This window comes from Martes martes, assembly GCF_963455335.1.
Source record: "Martes martes genome assembly, chromosome: 2".
Lineage (NCBI taxonomy): Eukaryota > Metazoa > Chordata > Mammalia > Carnivora > Mustelidae > Martes > Martes martes.
Window position 1 is genome coordinate 54,402,779 of NC_137889.1, and position 21,604 is coordinate 54,424,382.

The 21,604-nt window shown below is 32.9% G+C and overlaps 1 protein-coding gene across 2 annotated transcripts in view; it reads right to left on the minus strand.

Moving 5' to 3' along the window:
• Positions 1–21,604, minus strand: part of FBXO8 (F-box protein 8) — a 47,615-nt gene that overhangs the window by 21,254 nt on the left and 4,757 nt on the right. Inside the window, exons 2-4 of one of the 2 annotated variants that reach the window (XM_080797239.1) lie at positions 6,845–7,181; positions 3,576–3,702; positions 366–484 (exon numbers count right to left, since the gene is read on the minus strand). In XM_080797239.1, the coding sequence (XP_080653365.1) occupies positions 366–449 (84 nt within the window). In that variant the 5' untranslated portion in view covers positions 450–484; positions 3,576–3,702; positions 6,845–7,181. The remainder of the gene's footprint in view (positions 1–365; positions 485–3,575; positions 3,703–6,844; positions 7,182–21,604) is intronic. The other variant, XM_080797238.1, reaches the window with a different exon arrangement.

The following is a 21,604-nucleotide window of genomic DNA, read 5'->3' on the forward strand; positions in this document are numbered from 1 at the left end:
AGTAAAACCTATAACGTATTGAAATGAAACCATGTTTGCTCCCCAATTTTTCAGACCCGAAATTTAAAAATAACTAGGTCAAGAAAAATGTTTCATACCAAATGGAGCTCAAGGAATATAGCTAATTGGTTGAGAGAGAATAAATTATGTTATTATAATACTGCTAGCAAAATAAAATCAACACACGTAAGTTGTACATGCAGGGGAAATACAGCCTAATGTAAACAGATGGTTTTTAGCACATTCCTCTACTAGAATGTGGTCACCTGCCACAAAGTACACAAGCTCATGCACAAGATCAAGACTTTACATACAGCTGAGATCACAGGTCATGCAGATAACAACAGCGTGCTAGATAATCGTACCACAAACTGGGCGGATGTTCTCCCCCACCCCATGAGCCACTGCCAGCAGTTGCTGTGGAGTTTGGTTACCCATATCCGTGACATGAACGATGTCCTTTGGAGAATCTTGTTCCCTGTGGCTGTAAGTATTCTTATTTTTATAATACTTTAATGATGCTTGCTATCAAAATGATAAGTACAGAACTAGAAATTATGGAAAAGTAGACTTTTTATAATACTGAACAATTATACACATCTTACCTCAGGTACTTACAATAAACACTTATATTTACACATATCATCAAAAGTAATTTACTTCTCAGGCTTAAATGAACCCGAAATAACACATCTGAAGATACTGCTCCAATTAGAGGGGAAAAATATTAACCTCCAAATAAAAAGTACTTCCTGATTTCTAGCACTCAAAAAACTTGGCAAGAGTCATTCTAAGACCTAGCTAAAGTATGACTCATACAGATTAAGTTCTATATAAAAACATCTATTAGGATAACTCTTTTAATTACATGATTTTAATTCTGAAGGCTTGACTTGGATAAACAACCAAGTGATATTATTTATGTTAGTCAACAAAATAAAGTATAGAATATAGTAGTTAAAGTACTTTCCCTCATTTCTCTGCATCTACAAGTGTATTTATCTCAATGTCCTTCTTTGCCTATTTACAACCTAGGTGCATTCTGCTAAAGATAGGATTCTATTTTGTTATCAGGTAACACCTGTTAAGCTACTGATGTTCATAAAAGGATAGAATCAGAATTCTGGAACCACAAGTCACTCTGAAAGGTTCAGCTCTATGCCTCTTGAGAGCCCCTTTCAGAGAGTGAATTCAACTTTCTGGAATGCTCCAGGATATCTTTAAGTCAAGCAAGGGAGTGAAGAAAAAGAAAATACAGCCAACTCTCAATAACAATGGAAGGTAGGATGGTTAAGTAAAATCTGAAGATCTAAAAATCTTATTTTATCTTATTTTAATTATTTTAATTAATAACTTCAATCCCCTTTTAGCAAACATTTGACTTAAAAAAACTTTAAAAAGTTTTGTTAGATAAAAAGAGGTCTTTTAATTTTACCTTTCTTCTCTGTCCACTCCTCCAAACACAGTAGAGGAGGTGTAACAAGAATTCTATAATCTGATATGTGTAGCTGCAAAGATGGAAACATATTTTGACATCTAGCTTTTCCAACTTAGAGATTTAAAACTATCCATATCATATTCTAGTAAATGAGGGCCTATCTATGGTTTCATCTTTGCATAAAAATGATGGCTTCATAATTTGTTTTAAAAATTGGTACTGCTTTAGCAAGGAATGACTACTTACCATAATTAATACCAGCAGTTACATCCAACTTTTCTGACTTTGTAAATATACCAGTACTTACCAAGTTATACTTTCCTTAGAATGTACCAAGTTATTACTTTCCTTAGAATGTAACATTGCAAGTGATATGAATTAAAGATGACAGTTCTACTCATTATCAGTATAATTCATGACAGGAACCAGAATGCCTTAATAAATTGGGCATAATAAGACTGGGGCTTGCAACAGCTGCCTTTCCTTACATATCTAAAGTAAAATATTGTACTATTCTGCCAAGATTCTCCTCATTTCACTAACTTAAGAGACTGATACAATATATGTATCTTATTATAAAGTTTGTCATATGAACTGTTTTAACTAGCTGCAAGTAATGTCAAATGCTAGCAAACAGAATAACGAAGTCTTTGAAACCATGTCATTCTTCAAATATGTTAAGTAGAAGAATATCTTGTACAGAGTAGGTATGCCATAGTGCAAGATCAAAAAGTGACATGCTCACTGTTGCTACATATTTAGAAGGAACAGAACTAGGATTTGACAAAAAATAAAGTAAAAACAAGCGCCTTTTATGATAAAATGCAGCAGAAAAAATTTATAATCAAGGGATAAGTTATAAAACCTAAATTTATGACAGTTTATATATTCATTTGCCTTCTAAATTAACTATCAGTCCTCTATTCAATCTGAATGTCAAAACTCTTAAACAGTAGTGAGAGAATAGATTTCTTAATTTAAATAGGTATATTAGGCTCTATAATATATATATTTTGTTATATTTGTGGTGCTAAGACTTAACTGATAATGGATGGTGTTTCAGTAAAGCTTTGCAACGGTGTTATATTTTTTATTGTATACAAGGAGAAGTTAAGAAATCGTATGTAATAAGTAAAAATCAATTTTTAAAATGTCATTTGTATTATATGCATATTTATAAAATCAGTATTTGTATAATATTCAAACATTTTACATGGGGGAAACAGGTTTTTAACTATAATACAGCTAAAGTTAAGATATTCCAAAAAAATCGATATATTTTGCATATATATGCATATATTTGTATATACATGCATATATTTGATATATTTGCATAATTTAAATAGTCCTTTAATACCTCTACAACAAATGAGAAAAAGTTGGTTTTTGAAAATTAAATCAAAATAACTGCCAGTTAAATTTTCCACAGAAAAGAATTCAACTACAAGTAGTAGTTCTGAGGGCTGTATAATTTGTTAGATTTCTAAAAATAGTAGTAGACATTTCTAATAGACATTTAAACATTTCTGAGGAAAAAAAAGAACAGCATTTCTGAGAATCTGTACTTTCCAGGAAATATATTAAAGCAAGAATGGGGGGGAAAAATCAGTGAAAGCATGGTCTTCATATTTTGATAAAATTATTCAATTTTATGGCAATCTATAAGCAGTTTCTATGGCAACATGGACTGTTAAAGGCATTAAGAAGACAACATTTTGATGTGTCACAAATGAACAATGTCCTTTGTGATTGTCTCTGATAAAAATAGCCTCATTACTAAATAGAAAAATAAAACAGGAAGAAAATGCTGCAGATAAAATCTGATGAACATATTCTGTGCTCTCCACATATAATGCAGTCATATTGTAATCAGGTCCAGCAGGGGACTGCATATATGTCATGGAAGCTGCCACACAACATGAGCAGGTAGAAAGATTTAAAATGTGAGTTGGTAAGGTAAAGAGAAATGACTATGTTACATAGCATTAACTTTACTTAGTGGGCTTCTCAGTCATTTCCTCATTGAACAGGAATATTCAATGACCTGTTACTTTACTTGCAAGTTTATTATATTGGAAAGCTGCAGTAAGATCATAATAAAGTTCAACTCTTCCAAATACTCAAGTTCTTCACTTACCTCCTCTGGATTAGCATTAAAGGTAAGGCTGCCTTCATCCAGCTGCATATACAATTTTCTGAAAGAAAATCCTAGAGGTGGGTTCTTATTATATATGGAACAGTGACCCCAAGTGGATTTACACAACCTGTAAAAGATAAAATCAGACAAGAAAACATTACTATATTTAATTTCCTAAGTTAAACATGTATACAGATGATAAAATAGTAACATGAAATTTATAGCTCGAAAGTTGAAAATGTTTCATTCTGTACTTGTTTTTTGTTTACTAGAGTACGATTGACAAATGCCTTCAATTTAGCAATTCTGATAGTACTTAATAAACATGAGTTAAAGATTAATAATATTCATAAGTACTATTTGAAATTAAATAGAAACTACTACTAATAATAGCAATGATAGCTATTTATTTAAAACATTTACCCAGTGCTTACTAGATGTCAGGCACTATTTAAAACATCATACGAGTATTAACTTGCTTAATCTTTACAACAATGTTATGATGTTGGTGCTAAAGATAAAGAAACACAGACACAATAAAAGATAAAAAAGTTGACTTGAACCCAAGAAGTCTTACTCCAGAGCTAGAAATCTTAACCAAGAAGCTAAATAGGATTAAGTTACTATGATCTATTGCAAAGTAAAGTTGAATGAGGGTAAAGATTGTGAGGTTGGGGGGAGAACTTTGTTGTTGTTGTTTTTCTTAACAATATATATGTTGATAACAGGCAAAATAAACATAAAAATTACAATGCTATTAACTTTAGTACATACATCAAAAACTGGGTATGACATTAAGTGTACCTGCTTTTAAGATGCTGCTTCAGAACACTTTTTTGTTTGTTTGTTTTAACATTACAGTGATACATGATTGTTTAAAAATTCTAGGAAACCTAAAATGCTAGTAGTTTATATCAAAACATACTATTTTTGCAGTTTGGGATAGTTGTGTCCAACTCTATACAAAGGAATTAGCTACTGGTTATTATTTGAAAGCTTAAGTTTTATCTCATTTTATTTTATTACAATGCCCAGAAATTCTGGATCATTAGACTACAGATCATTAAATCTTAAAAGTGCATTACTCTAGAGATATAGAGAATGCTGCAATTATATTTTAGTACCCTTTTAATGACACTATCTCAAAATTATCTGATTTTTGTGTGTTCAAAACACCTACTTTAGTGATAGATATTAAAATAGTTATTTTCTGATAATCAATTATTGATTTTTGACTCAAATTTCATGTCACACACATACAATGTGTAGGGCAACAAGAAAATAGTCACTGTCTCAGCCTGTAACATTAAAAATTGTGAGCATAGTGGGTAAAATATGTAATTTAATGAGAATATCTTAATAGTTATTTATATCCTTGCATTATTTTTACCAACCAAATGAAATCCCTGATTTCATTTGAGTTTAGTGAGTTTTAGCGAGTTTAGGAGCTTGTTTAGAAAATTATTACTGAGTGATATGAAAATAATAGAACCTCTCAACATTAATAAAGGTTTCACACATCTAAAGTTAAAATAAAAACTAAGCTGGCCTTCAATTTAAAATAGAAGCACTTTACCACTAAGAAAAAAAAAAGTGTCATAAAAATAGGCATAATTAAAAAAAAAGGCATAATTATGTGGTAAAAATAAAGGAAGCATTTCTTTCAGGAATGAACATCCAGATTTAAATCTCAGGTAAAGAGGACATCCTGATTGGGTTCAGATAAGCTTAGAAATAAACTTTTTCTTCAGAGTTCAAATATAGGATTACGAATTAAGCTTACTGGAAATACAAAATGCAGAAATTTTAAATAATTAATGAGCCAGTTTTAAAGTTTTAAAGTATTTTTATTTCTTCTTTTACTGAGTAAGAAATTAATAACCATAAACACTACTAATAGTAGTACTTTCACAGTACCGTCACTATAACAAGACAATGAGAGCAAAAGGTGACATTTATGATTTTTATCTACTTAGAGATTGAGAAATTAACTATATAATTAATACTGTAATTTTGTAGCATCAGAAAGCCCAGAGTTAGAAATGTCATTGTCGGTAATACATTTTTACTAAAGTTTGGTTATTTGGATAATTTACTAATTCTCTCAATTAGATTTTCATTTAGAAATTATGTAAAGTCACAAAAAGACCTTTGTTTTTAGACATGTTTTAAATAACTAGAAATAATGAGATATCAATAAACCTTAGACACCAGAAGTTGAAGATCCCAAAGATTCTTCTAAGTTTGGTAACATATTTATGACTCAAGCATATGATGTTATTTAAGGAGTAACTGAAGACTTAAGTTATACATAAAATAGATTCTATTTCAAACATTCTTAAATTTATAGGTTAAATTTAAACTGATATAATCGCTGCTATAATTTCTACAGCCCACTCTCACTTCAGCAAGCAGAGTATATCCTTGCATTCTACTATTTTCCTACTTCATTGATGAAATATTGGTTAGAAAAAATAAAAAGTAGGGGCGCCTGGGTGGCTCAGTGGGTTAAAGCCTCTGCCTTCGGCTCAGGTCATGATTCCAGGGTGCTGGGATAGAGCCCCACATCCGGCTCTCTGCTCAGCGGGGAGCCTGCTTCCTCCTCTCTCTCTGCCTGCCTCTCTGCCTACTTGTGATCTCTGTCTGTCAAATAAATGGATAATCTTAAAAAAAAAATTAAAGAAAAAATAAAAAGTAGATGAAATATTTACCACAGTTTATATTAACAAGCACTTCTGTGATAGAAAGAAGTATATAAATTAGTAAACACACAATCTTCATATGGGAAGTACAAACTATACCAGGGGTGTGAACACTAAATTTTGGATTATAAATTCTCACTTAGCTTGTATTCTTTTTTAGATATTTTATTATTTTTTAAAGTAATCTCTACATCCAATGTGGGGCTAAAACTTACAGCCCTGAGATCAAGAGTTAGTTGCATGCTCTACCGACTGAGGCAGGCAGGCACCCCAACAACTTGTATTTTTAGAATAAACTGACATCTCTTCACTTGTAACTTCTAACTGTAGTCATTTACCTTTATACTGTCCTTCTTTTCCCAATATCAAATTTGACTGTGATGATGCCTCATTATCTTTCTGGGTTTTAATAAAGAGAAAGTTAAAATACAAATCGAGGTTAAAAAGAAATAGATCATAATATGTGTGTGTGTGTGTGTGTGTGTGTGTGTGCATAATAATAATAAAAACATTTAACCATGATTGTGTTTAGAGATATCTGAATCAAACATGTTAGGCTGAACTTACCCTTGCCAGAGAAGTTCATCGTTCGCAAGGTCCTGCCAAACACATGAAGCTAAGCAGAGGTCAGTTGCGTTCAGGTAGGACAAGATGGTAAAGCTTAGCTCAGGGGGCAACATTTCCAAATTAATGAATCCTTCCTGTTCTTTAGATTTCCGTGCCTTCAAAAGATGATATATATCGATGCCTCCTTGGACTTGTTTACGATGACTGGTGTTAGAAATGTTGTTGGCAGTCATCCTCCTGCTCTGCTCTCTGCTGAGGTAGCCTTGCTCACTATAACCTTCTTGCTGTAGCTGCTGGTTTCTGGCCACTCTCCACAGCCCCTGACCCATCTGCAAGCCTGGAAGAAAGCCAGAATGTAGTACGGTTAACTGTGACACGAAGCATTAATTTACCAGAATTAACATTCCTCATTAAAGCACATTAAAAAGAGCGGTATGTTACAAAGTATACCTGGAACATCGTAAGTATGAAACTTGGACAGAGAAAGTTGCAGAAATATTTGATTTGATCATCACTTTTATCCCAGTTTGCTAACTACTTTTAAAGTCCACAGGTGACATAATCATTTTTCACATGGTAAGATTTAAAAGTTACTGATGTCCTAAAGACTCTTACAAATTATAATTATGTGGACTTATGGGCCCGTATTAAATACAGCTCTGATCAGAGCACAGGACTTTAGTTAAAAGGCCTCTAGACCCTGCTTTTTATCACAACTCAGGCTAAGCTAAGCTAGCCCCTTTTAAACAAACTCCCAGATGCATAACAGCTGTGAAACAGGCTTTTCCTTTAATTCTTGCCAGTCTACACTTAAGTTGTAGACTGTAATAAAATGTAACATAGGCCCTGAAGTCTAATTCAGAAACCTTATAAATTAGACACCTAGAACTCCATGATAAATAGCTTAGTAATGACTATTTGGTTTTGTTGTTACTTTAAATAAAAATCATAATTTAGTCTAATTTTCCAGTTCTTCTCCATATAGCCCTGTAGATTCCTTAGAGGTACCTGGGAAAAGGTAGAAGAGAGTGTACTCCAGCCTCCTGTACCTTCATTTGACCTCCAACCAGAGCGGCTCTACATTTATCTGTTAAGAAATACTGGACTAGCTAGTTTACAAATGTTAGGAAACTACTGGCCCAGACTTTCTATTTGATCTTGGCTTTAAAATAAGTAATTTTTCCTAGGCAAATAAATTAATAGAGAAATATAAAATCAGGAAGAGATTTTAACTAATATAGGTACTTCCATGATCCCTTTTCCAAACAAAATATTCTTATTTTATAAATCTGAGTTGGCTACTAATATGTGTGTGTGTAATTTAAAAATTGGGAGGGGGACTGATTTTCATAGAAAATCATAAAATAAATTTCATAGCATGGCCTATCTATGAAACAGTTTTAATTAGCTGTTTATAATGAGAACTAAAAAAAAAAAAGAAAGAAAATAAAAAACACCCAGGGGTGACTAGAAATTTTAAAAATTAGGAATTTCAGAGATTGTCAAAGATATTATTTTTTCAGTATTTAAAAAAGACATGCTCTACATGTATGTTTACTGAGTTGTTGGCTATTATTCGGATAATGACTACTGTAATGGGTTACTTGTTGATCAGAACAGGAAAACAGTCCAGGATAATTTTTCACTCTTCTTCACAGTGAACTGCTTGGAATCCCAAGAATTTAAGGTATAAAGGGATGGGGGGGGTCAAAGAAAAGGAACATATTAGTAGTTTTTAAATGTGGGGAAATTTATTTTTACAAAGAAACCATAAAAAATAATCTTTTATCCCTAAAATACATACCACAATAATGGTAGCAGTTCTTAAATTAGTGATTAGGTTATAATAATTAAATTTGCATTTTAATATAGGATATTAAAAGACTGAAAAGACAAAACACAGAGCCAGAGAAAATATCTGCAAAACACTAATCTGACAAAGGATTAGTATCTAAAATATACAAAGAACTCTTAAAATTCAACAATAAGAGAACAACCTACTTAAAAATTTGCAAAAGATCAACAGATGTCTCACCAAAAAAGATATATAGGTAGTAAATAAGCTTATGAAAACACACTCCACATCATGTGTTACTCTACAATCTCAAATCAAAACAATGAGATAATCAATACTACACATATATTAGAATGCTTGAAATTCAAAACACTGACAATACCAAATACAGGCAAAGGTGTGGGAATGCAAAATGGTACACTCATTTTGGAAAACAGTTTGGCAGTTTCTTTACCATATGATCCGGCATTTGTGATCCTTAGTATTTACCCGAATAAGTTGAAAACTTTTGTCCGCATAAAAATTTGTACACAAATGTTTGTAACATCTTTAATCTAACTACCAAAACTTGTAAGCAACCAAGATTTCTTTCAATAGATCAATTGATAAACCTTGGTACATCCATACAACGAAATATTTAGAACTAAAAGAAATGAGCTAGGAAGCCATGAAAAGACATGGAGGAAACAAATGGATATTACTAAGAGAAAGAAAATGATCTGGAAAGGCTACATAATGTAGGAGTCCAATTATTTGACATTCTGGATGCAAAAGGCAAATTACAGAGAGAGCAAAAATGATTAACAGAAAAAATAAAGAATATCAACAAAAATTTGTAAGGAATTTTAAGTTTGCTAAGTGTTTAAACAATGCCATGTCATATTACAACATAAGTATAATTTAATTGACACAAATGTAACATTTTAATATTCAAAATCATAAAGAAAGGTATGTTATTTCCATCATGGTTATTTCCCTGTTTATCATAGCAAGAAAATATCTAGAATCACCTTGCTTGCTAAGGTCATTCAGCATATCTTGTCCTTTTTTTTTTGATGATCACATTTAGTTTTCTCTTTTGTTTTTGTATCACTAAAGGTAAATAATACAACATGTTAACTATAATGTTTGAAATCTCAAGATTTAAAGCACTTAATATCAATTTCTGTGTATTTCCCCTGCAGCATCTTTCTGGTTAAGCAGCTGTTAAGCAGCTGTTGTTATTCTCAGGGATGTTGCTAGGGAACACAGAATCAGGGTGATTTCCCTAGGCTCTGGACTTTAATGGGGATCACTTAAGTTGAGCACTGGATAATGTGATTCAGAAAGCATCCGGCAGGTAGAAAGAGGTAAAGCTAGCAGCTGGCTCTTGGATGGGGGAAAAAAAAAAAAAAAAAAAAAAAACCTTGATGGGGAGGGTAGAAGTTTGAGGTTCATATACACATAATTTAGACAAAGAAAACTGCATTTTCTATTTTTCTACTGATGAATAACACCACAAATTGCCTTTCTGGAATATCCTTCTCCCTTTAAAGCAGTTCTTCATACTGGGCAAAAACAAAGTATGATAAACCACTTGAAGAAGATTAATATAAAAAAATTGTGCTCTGGGGAAAGGAAAGGGTGTTTACAGAGTTCCATCCCCATTCTCCTTAGGGTAACAGGGATGTGGAATGTGGGTGGAACTGTCAGAAAAGTGATAAAATTCTTAAAATGACATGCCATCCACTGCAGAAGCTGTATAGTAAGTCATGGAGGGAGAACCATGTTGTGGACTCTGAAATCAAACAGACTTGAGTTTAAATCCTGACTCCACTGGTTATTACTTACAGGATCTTGGGGAATTCGACTATTCTAAGATTTAGTTTCTTCATATGTAATGGATCATTTGCATATTACATAATAATAATACCTACAGTTCAAAAGGTTGTTGAATTGAATGAGATAATGCGTATAAAGTTCATCTCACAGCTATGACAATATTGGCTATTTGTTTGTTGTGACAAGATCATATTTTCATAAAATGAAAATGAGAAGAACTTTGGTAAAATTTAATGATACTTCAGTTGTCCAGATGTTATGCCTGCTGAATAAACTCATTTGTTCGTATTGATACTTGATCAGCCATGGTTATTCTTTCGCTCGTAAATTCCATTCTTTCATACTGATGACCAAACCAACCAATGAACCAGATAAACCCAAACCTGAAAAACCAAAAAGCCTGTATTTATGCTCCACAAAATTTTTAAAACTGCAGCATGTCTTATGATAGTGCCAATATGAATGGCATGAAACAGATCCTTGTGTTATTATTAGTAATGAGTCAACATCTGTCTCTATCAAAATATGATAGTTTCATGCTGGGGTCTTACATGATTTCAAAATTCTTGAAAATAGGTTTTTGAACTGAATCAATAAAAATCTGCCTTCAAAGTATAAAATCTTCAGACTTCTATTAAAGTTTTAATAAAAATCTTAGTATAAAGATTTTCAACATTAAAACATAACATCATAAAACATACAGTACTCTGTCATTTGTGCCAGGAATTCAGTCCAATAAATATCAAGCTGCATAGTGGAATCATTGAATATACAGAGTTTCAAACTGAAAAAAAAATTAAACACAAAAGAATTTTTTTGTATTTGAAATAAATACTTTGTTATAAGTATGGATTTTTGTGATGAAATCACTGCTGATAATCTGTTCACTCAAAACAAGTTGAGGAATATAGATACTTCTAGGAAACTGTACTCTTATAAGAGCATAGTTAGTCTGTTTAATGTACAAATAAAAGAAATATGGTTAATCCTTGTAATTCCTGGTAGTTATGTTCTATAAAGTCACTACAGTGAATTAGCCAATACTGAACCATTATTCCCAGGAGATACATGGGGTTAGGTTCCTGCAAGGTTCTGGCCACATTTTTGCCAACTCATTAATACATAATCTTATTTTACGCATATTTCTGTTTTTTTTTGCTTATATATATATATATTTTCTCTGTTTAAAAATATCTTGTTTAATATACATTGTAGATTCATTATCACTGAACTCAGCAAACCTGATGAGAGCTCATCTGACACAGGTATTTTCTTTCTAAAGAACCATCACAGCGGGGCGCCTGGGTGGCTCAGTGGGTTAAAGCCTCTGCCTTCAGCTCAGGTCATGGTCCCAGGGTCCTGGGATCAAGCCCCGCATCACGCTCTCTGCTCAGCGGGGAGCCTGCTTCCCTCTCTCTCTGCCTGCCTCTCTGCCTACTTGTGATCTCTCTGTCAAATAAATAAATAAAATCTTACAAAAAAAAAAAAAAAAAAACCATCACAGCCTTCTTGTACTTAGGACGCTAGACAGCACTTCAGCAGTAAGCGTGGGGCCATTTAAAATGGTGAAATCATCAACAAAAAATGCACAAAAATGTAAAAAATGTGCCACTAAATAGATTGCAAAAAGGACACTTGTTCACTATATGAGATCTAAAACAAGAGAGCAGAGCCATCGCCTTATTTGACCTTATGCAAGAACAGCACGTCAGAGACACAAATTTTCTGCAGGTCTGTCTGTATATGTCAGAGAATGACTGTGAAAGTGCCAAGAGCATTGATTTGGGGTATAAAAACATAAATTTTAGTGAGTAGAAGACTTCACAAATACAAAATCTGCAAATAAGGAAGATCGACTGTAATGGATACAATTTAAAATATCTGATGCCTTTTCCTCCAAATTTGAATTTATTTTGTTTAAAGTTTATCATGTTCAGAGGATTTATAAAATGCTAAGGACCTTCAAAATGAAACCAAAGATATTTTCTCTTGGTCTCCAAACTTAGAAACAGTGCTTCGCTATTTCTCAGCTGATGGAAATAAATTAAAATTTTATAATTATGTAGAACAGTGCTTCATTATTTCTCAGCTGATGGAAAGAAATTAAAATTTCATAATTATATAGATTACAGAGAAGAAATTATCCTAAAAAAATTCCATACAAGATTTCAAAGTTGAAATTCTTCCTTCCAGAGAAAAGAAAAAATTATCAGAAAAAGAAACAAGGCAATTAGGATGCTATATTTTCTTATTTTTCAAAATGATAATTATAAACAAAGATTTAGATACTATTTAGTAAGTTTAAATTTCCGTTTTTCCAGAGAATGAGTAATGCAAAAAAACAAACAAACAAACAAACAAAAACAACTCAGAAAGCCTTTTTAAATTGGATGAAGAATCTCAAATAAAACAATGGCCAAACATGCAAATGAATGTTATGCAAGAATTTCTATTTTCCTGGAATTATGTGAACATGTCTTTCAATTTAATTAATTTTCATTTTCAATGGTAGTCAAGTAATGCTCCCTATGTCTCAGAGCTACTACATTCTGTTTTTGTGTAAGGGCCAAATATTTATATTCAATTCTGTACTACTTGCACATGTACTCATGTACATAAGTACATGTATATGCAAATGTCTCACATGGATAGAAGACTCAAAAGCCTTGGAACTACTGGTTATGGGATGGGTAATGCAACTGAACAGCTTTGAAAACTCAGTGGCAGTGTGTATAAATATGTCACATTAGCTGAAAGAGACAGCTATTTTATTAATTTGATCCCATGCATAAGGATTTTATTATTTTTGTTTATTATCTTACATTTCAAATTTAACTTTGTGTTCCTAAACTCTTATGCTACCATGGCACAGTAGCTGGGATAACATAAATGGAAATTAACCTGGCTTTAGGAGGATTCCAGCATTTTTCAAAAATAAACAGTCTTTGAAAAATATCAATAAAAGTGAATAAAGCTTCTTGCTTACCTAAGGTCCATTTATGGAGCAAACAGGCACTATCACCTCTAATGATCTGTCTCACCTCTACCTGACAATATTTTAGGCATGTTACATCCAGGTTATGATGCATATACGGTGCTTTTCCTTCTGAGAAAGCTCTTTCAGTATTACATAGCTTGATTTTAATAGTCTTAAACCATAAAATTATTTTGATTCATGCTAATGTGATTTCAGGAATAAGTCTTAAGCCAGGACCAGAATAAATATAAATGGTAGCATACCATCTCATTAACATGATTTATGAGCTACCTATTAGACAATAGTAGATAAAAAAATATTCTAACTCGGTTTTGGAAAAATCTTTTACAGTCAATTCCTAGCTTCTTATTAAAATTTTAAGATTGAGCACTTACATTTAATCACTTCTTCTTCCTATTAAAATGAGAGAAAAGAAATTTTAAAAAAGGGAAAATTTAAGCCTAAAAGAGAGGGGAAAATAGGCTGCTGAGTGGACAAAACATTTCAATAGATTTCTGTAATATGAAAGTGGAAGGAGTAGTTGTTACTAAAGACGCCATGAAGAAAAAGCAGAAAGAGTATGGAATAGTGCAAGAGAGTTAAGCAGAAGCTTATGTACCTTGGAGGATCCTCAAAAGGCTTTTGGGGGGGTCCAAAGAGTGTAAGTATGGAAATAAATGAGACTAAAATGAGAAACAAAAATCAAGGGATTACTGGGTCACTATTTCCATCTTTACACAATAGTGAAAAAGATTAGTTCCTTTACAATCTTTATGAAAATTAAATGAAATAATATGGGATGATAAAACATAAGCATAAAGTGTCTAGAATTATTAGACATATACTCTAACCCCTTTCCCTTATCCAGGTTGAATGAAGAAGGGTTTCCTTTAAAGAAATTGAACCCTAGAGAAAAGACTCCCCTTCTTTTCTAACATTTATAAGTGGCCCAGCATAATGGCTATCAAACCAATCATCCCAAAGCAAGGACTACCAGCTCTATACAGGTGCATATACCTACAATTCAACATGGTACTGTCTTAAAGATGTGAAGTTCAATCATTAAAGTGTGCCTGAAGCATTTGCACAAGGACTGCTTGGCTTATTTTTTGCTGATTTCATCCAGTGACTCTTTGACAAAAGTTAACAAGTTAATTTTAATCTTAATCTAACAAATAAAATAATAAACTCTACATATTACATATATATATTTAAGATTTTATTTATTTATTTGACACAGAGAGAGAGATTACAAGTAGGCAGGTGGAGAGAGAGGGGGAAGCAGGGTACCTGCTGAGCAGAGAGCCTGATGTGGGGCTCGATCCCAGGACCCTAAGATCATGACCTGAGTCGAAGGCAGAGGCTTAACCCACTGAGCCACCCAGGCACCCTAATATTACATATTTTTGAGAGTTTGCTTAGAGAAGGAACCCACTGAAGCTCTGTAACATATAAATACGACAAAAAGATACATCTTTCTCCCAACTTTAACCTTTCTAGTCCACTTGGGACCCCTTCAAGGGCTACCAAAAAATCGTAAGGCAGTGTTTCTTAAGTGCAGATTAAGAATGTCCAGTGAGCTAAAGAAAATCAAATCAAAACAAAACAAAACAGAAGAAACAGAACAAAAGCAATTAGAGAATGTCAAAGAGGATGTTAGGCGCTATTATGAAAAAGCTCCTATTGGTCAAACCCAGGACAATTTGAGCATCAAAATAAAATAAGGACAGTAATAGATTAAAATCCATCACATAAAAGAAAAGGATCCAAGAGTTTACACTGATGATCAATAAATACATAAATAAAGGAGAAAAGAAAGGTCTCCTTTACAGGAAAATGTCAACTAATAAAGATAAAAGGAACAATGGGTTGGAAGAATCATTTTATAATCATTGTGGGAAAAATAATTCTGGCAAAAATTATGAGTGGATGCTGGATCTGGAGTCTGGTCAAGAATGGAATACTTACAGCATCTCCAAGTATCAAGTATCTTCTCACATATTACTCATTAGTTACCAGAATTATGAAGATAGTTTTTAACCAAATGATCAAAATGAACATTTATCAGTAAGAGACAAATGGACTACATGTGCTTCTGGCCATGATACCCTAAGAAGGGCACACCATCCATTATGCAGTATTCCAGCCAAACATGGATATGTAAGCTGACTCTAAACATGAGGCATATCAGAGGAATGAACCCAAATAGAGTCTGCAAAATGACAGAATTTTTTTATCTTCAAAAATGCTGTGAAGCCAAAGAAAAGCTGAGGAATAGTTCAAGGACATTTTTGGGATAACTGAAAAACTAGGCATATGGGCTGAAGATTGGATAAAATACTGTATCAATGTTAAATTTCCTGAATTTGGTAAGTGTACAGTGGCTGTATCACAGTATATTCTCATTCTTAGGAAACACACTAAAGTACTAAGGCATAATATATGCAACCTAGTCTCAAATGGTGCAGAACAGTAATATCTATCTCTATATAGAGAGAGTAATAGAGCAATGTTGGAAAAATTTTCAAATTGATGAATATCGGTAAAGAGTATATACTAGTTATTTTATTATTCTTACAACTTTTCTGAAAACAAAAACTTGGTGTGGAATCCAGGCATGTGAATTTGAAAAAGTTCTTTGTTAGGTGTACATGCAGTTTAAAAATTACCACTCGAGGGTTTAGTGTAATATACACTGAAAATCATCACCAAGAAATAAATGCCTGGCATTATGGCTTAAGAAAAGTAGGAGACTCTATCAAAGAAAATACCAAAATAGCAAGAATTATTTTTGCCATTTTTGATCGAAATTTTTAAAGGATGGAGGGCATTTTTTTAAATAAACTTGGAAAAAATACCCTTTTTAACTTTTTTTGTTTATATTTAAGGCTTGGAATTCCTGGCTGTGTTCCCTCCTTCTGTACATATTATGTATATAATACCTAACAAAAACATTAAACAATAATATTGTTTTTGTACTATAAACCACCATTTAATACTTTCTCTGTTAAAGCTTTTACATATGATCTCATTTTAATCCTCACAATAATCCTAATAGGTAGAAATTATTATTCTAATTTTATACCTGAGGAAACTGTGACCCAGAGAGGTTAAGCAACTTTGCCTGAGATCTCCTCGCTGACAAATGTAAAATTTAGGATTCAAACTTAGGTCTGAGTCCAAAGACTTTATTCTTAACCACCAAACCTTATGCCCAGAACTGTTCGAGCCCACAGATGGCAAAGGCAATCTACCATCTGTTTCTTCATCACTGGCTCTCATCTCTTCTTTCTCTGTCACTACTTATTACCTCCATTGTTGTTCCCAGCTGCAGCTCTCTTCTCATGGGCTTTGATGTGAAAAAAGATATGGCTCAAACTCCGCTCTGACACAGAATCTGATTTACCTATAGTCTGTGGTCTTCATTTTCCTCATCAGTAAAATAATGGATAATTTTTTTAAAAAGATTTATTTATGGGGGAGGGGAGACAAAGGGAGAGAGAGAATCTCATGCCTAGCACAGAGCCCCATATGGGGCTGGATCTCACAACCCATGAGATCATGAACTGAGCCAAAACCAAGAGTCAGACGCTTAACCTACTGAGCCACCCAGGTGTCCCAATAACTAATAATTCTTACCTGATGGGATTTAGAGGGGATAACATTTAGAAAACCTAGCCCACAGCAGGTAATTTACAATAACAGGTAGTTTTGTATTCATCTCTCAACCCTCTTTAAATAATAATCTTATGTTGCTTTTTTCATTTCTGAGTACATCCAATTATTTTGGATTTAATTACCTGAGTCGTTATAGTCTTGCTTCTAATTTTCATTAATTTAGGATCTGTGAAATTTGGAGAGATGACATTTACCTTTGCCAGGAGAAAAAAACTAGTAAATACATTAAGTAAGAAGCATCAACTAAGTTGGCCTAGATTTACATACTATATATATATAAACAAAGTTTGGCAAGTAAGGCAAATACTTAGTCATCAGTCAGTTATAAGAGAGATAACTTTTTGGCACTTAAGTACTACTACCATCTTTAATCATGATCAACGTTTCTAGAAATGAAAACTTTAAGACTTCACGGAAAGATTCAACATGTCAAAGTTCCTTTGGCAGTATCACAAAATAAATCTGTCAATTAATAAGAGGAAATTTCCACTACAGATATTTAGAAGACCAGTAATTAAAATTTTAAAGTGGTTTGTGAATAGTATGTTAATTTTTTAGATCTTTAAAATCAATGTTGCAATTGTCGAGATTCATATTTTAAGCATATTAATTACAGAATACTAACATTTACTCAAATATGTTCACTAAGACAATACTTTAAAACTCACCTATCTATTGTGCTTTTTAAAGTTTATTATTTATTTATTTATTTATTTATTTATTTATTTTAAAGATTTTATTTATTTATTTGTCAGAGAGATAGAGAGAATACAGGCAGGCAGAGTGGCAGGCAGAGGCAGAGGGAGAAGCAGGCTCCCTGTGGAGCAAGGAGCCTGATGCGGGACTCGATCCCAGGATGCTAGAATCATGACTTGAGCCGAAGGCAGCCACTTAACTGACTGAGCCACCCAGGCATCCCTAAAGTTTATTATTTAGTTTATTAAAAGAAATAAAAATTTTAAAAAATGTATATACACACAGACCTTGTTTTATTGTGTTTTGCTTTACTACACTTCACAGATAGTGAGTTTAAGAACTTGAAGGTTTCAGGCAACCCTGCAACAAGCAAGTGTATCAGTACCATTTTCCCAACAGTATTTGTTCACTTTGAGTCTATGTCACATTTTGGTAATTCTCTCAATATAAACTTTTCCATTATTTTATTTGTGATGGTGGTCTGTGATCAGTGATCATGATTCACCAAAAGCTCAGATGATGGTTAGCATCTTTTAGCCATAAAGTATTTTCTAATTAAGGTATGTACATGTTTTAGATATAATATTATTGCACACTTAATATATTACACTATAGAGTAAACAACTTTTATATGCATTGGGAAACCAAAAAATTCATCTGATTTGCTTTATTGTGACGTTCAGTTTATTGTGATGGTCTGGAAGCAAACACTCAATATCTTCTAGGTATGCCTGTATAGAGGCAGTCCTTGCTTTGTACAGTATTGGGGTAGCGATTAATAGTAACCATGGGACTGCAAAGTGAGGCCACATCTCTAATATGCTCATTTCAATTAACATGGTACCATGCAAAGTAAGAACTGACTGTAAGTACTAAGATGAGGAATTGATTCCACACAATAGGCTACATGGATAAATCCAGTACTTAGATCTATAAAGTGCTCAGAAAATATTTGTTGAATGAACAAATGGATGAATGGTAAGCAATGATAAAAATAAAAACCGATTTAGATGAACCTTGACCTAAACTTCACCTAAAATTCATAGAAGAAAATCTTAAGGATCCAGAACTGGGCAAAAAGTTCTTATACTTGACATGAAAAGCATGATCCATAAAAGTAAAAACAGACAAGGTGCACCTCTATAACCAAAAACTCGCTCTTCGAAAGACCATGTGAAGGTTAAAACACAAGCTATGTACAGACTGATAAAAAATATTTGAAAACCTCATATCTGACAAAGGACTAGTATCTAGAATATATAAACAACTCTCAAAACTCAACAGTAAAGAAAAAAAAATTCCAATTAAAAAGGGGACAAAAGACATGAACAGATATTTCACCAAAGAAGATATAACAATTGGCACATGAGCATATGGTGACATGCTCACCATCATTACCCAGGAGGGAAGTGGTTATAATCATAAAGGGGTAGTATGAGGGATCTCTGTGGTATCTGAGCTGTTCAGTACCTTGACTGTGATGCCAGATACATGAACCTGTGCAGAATTTCATATACTCATTTACACATGGGAGTAAAAATACAACTGGGGGAATATAAATAAAAAAGATGGACTATTAATATCAATGTCTGAGTTGTGATAGTATATTATAGTTTTGAAAATTGTTACCATCCATGGAAACTAGGTAAAGAGTACAAGAAATCTACCTGTGTATTTCTTGAAACTGCATGTGCATCCACAATTACCTCAAAAAAGTGGGGGACAAATTGTATACTTAAAATGGGTGAATTTTATGGCATATGAATCATACCTCAATAAACGGCTTTAAAAAAAGAATCAAGGGTGCCTGGGTGGCTCAGTCGGTTGAGCAATGACTCTCAATTTTGGCTCAGGTCGTCATCTCAGGGTCCTGAGAGCCACCTAGGGCTCTGTGGCTCAGCAGGGAGTCTACTTGAAGTTCTCTCTCCCTCTCCCTCTGCCCCTCCCCTAGCTTGTGTGCTCTCTCTCTCTCAAATAAATAAATCTTCTAAAAAATTTTAAAAAATTAAAAAAAATAAAGACACCCTAGGAATCCTCTCTGATTTCATGGAATTTGCCATATAGGTCAAAAGAAGACTTGATCAAGGATACAAATCCTTAAAGATACGAACACTATGTTTTAACTATTTACATAGGCTGTATCATAATTGGGTAAAGGTATAAATGCTAAAGGATTGATGTTTGTGTGCCTCCTCCTTGATCTAATAAAAATGTAAATGCAAAATACATTAAAGAGAAAACTTTGATTTTTATTGAGGTAATTATACATCAAAGTACATAAACTAATGTAAATTTGGATTGCTTCAACTGATATCATTTCTAAGGTACAGACATAATTTTATCAAAAGTATTTTAAAAAAACAGAGTAAGTTTTGTTTAAATCTCCTAAATTCTTGGGGTGCCTGGGTGGCTCAGTGGGTTAAAGCCTCTGCCTTCAGCTCAGGCCATGATCCCAGGGTCCCAGGGTCCTAGGATCAAGCCCCGCATCGGGCTCTCTGCTCAGCAGGGAGCCTGCCTCCTCCTCTCTCTTTGCCTGCTTCTCTGCCTACTTGTGATCTCCATCAAATAATTAAATAAATAAATCTTAAAAAAAAATCTCCTAAATTCTCACATATCCTGGTTTCCATTAAAATAACAGCAACATTAATAATAATACTTTCATTGTGCATTGATGTAATAATTATTTGGAAGAGCCTATTTTTTAAAAAAAAATAGGTATTCAGGCCTATTTGACTTTTCGAAGTTTATTTCTAGTTTTATTATGCTGAGTTTAGAGAATGCAGGCTATATGATGTCTGCTTGAGAAAAATGTGTAAGTTTTCTTGACATTGCTACTCTTGGAGGGTGAATTTAAAGTTACAGCTCCAATTATGCCATATGCTGTGTGACCTTAGATATTTCAAACAAGGTTTGTGACCTTCTGTTTCCTATAAAATGGGGAAAATCATTCCTGTCTATTTTTACAGGATTGCTGTATGTCTGAATTGAGATAACATATAAAGACATCTTTTAATTCGTAAAACAGTATGTAGGTCCTCACTTTTTTTTCTAATGCAAAAATCCAAGAAAGAATAATAATTTTCTGACATGATTTTAGAGGTAGTTTTCTTATTTTAAAAAAGTGAAATACAGTTTTAGACAACATGAATCTGGTATAACATCACACAATGACACTTCTATCTAAAGGCAGTGTAAATTAATCACCAATGACTATATTAGCCACTAATTTATTAAAGTTTCTAAGAACCATAACACTTTTCTATGCAGTAATGGCTATGTTTCTAAAATAGACAGTATTTTTGACTGTATTTGTAATGTCTTGTTACTCTTTTCAAGAGTAGAGTATTTTCAAAAACGCATAATATAGATTTATTAATAGCCCTTGATATATCTAATACAAAGCTTATCTACAAAATGGTAAGCAACTTTAATCAAAATGTGTGTAGGTAACAAATTAAACATCAAATAAAATGCTATTCTATAAGAAAAGGGTAATTGCACTAGTGCTTTTAGTAATTCCATAGTACCAAGCATTCAAATAGCACATGCTGTGGAGATGACTCTATGTAATAAAGAATGGCTTACACACCATTTAAGTAGAAAATACATGTGGAAGATGGGAAGAATAGAAATGAGTCTGGGGGATCAAAAAAGCAATTGTGTTTAAATACTTTTGTTTGAAGCAAACCAATTCCATCAGTCTCTTCTTGAGCGAACACTGTTAAAGCACTGGTGTGGGAGGACTGACATACAAATAATCTAATTAAAATAACTCATTATCAAAGTTAGTTTT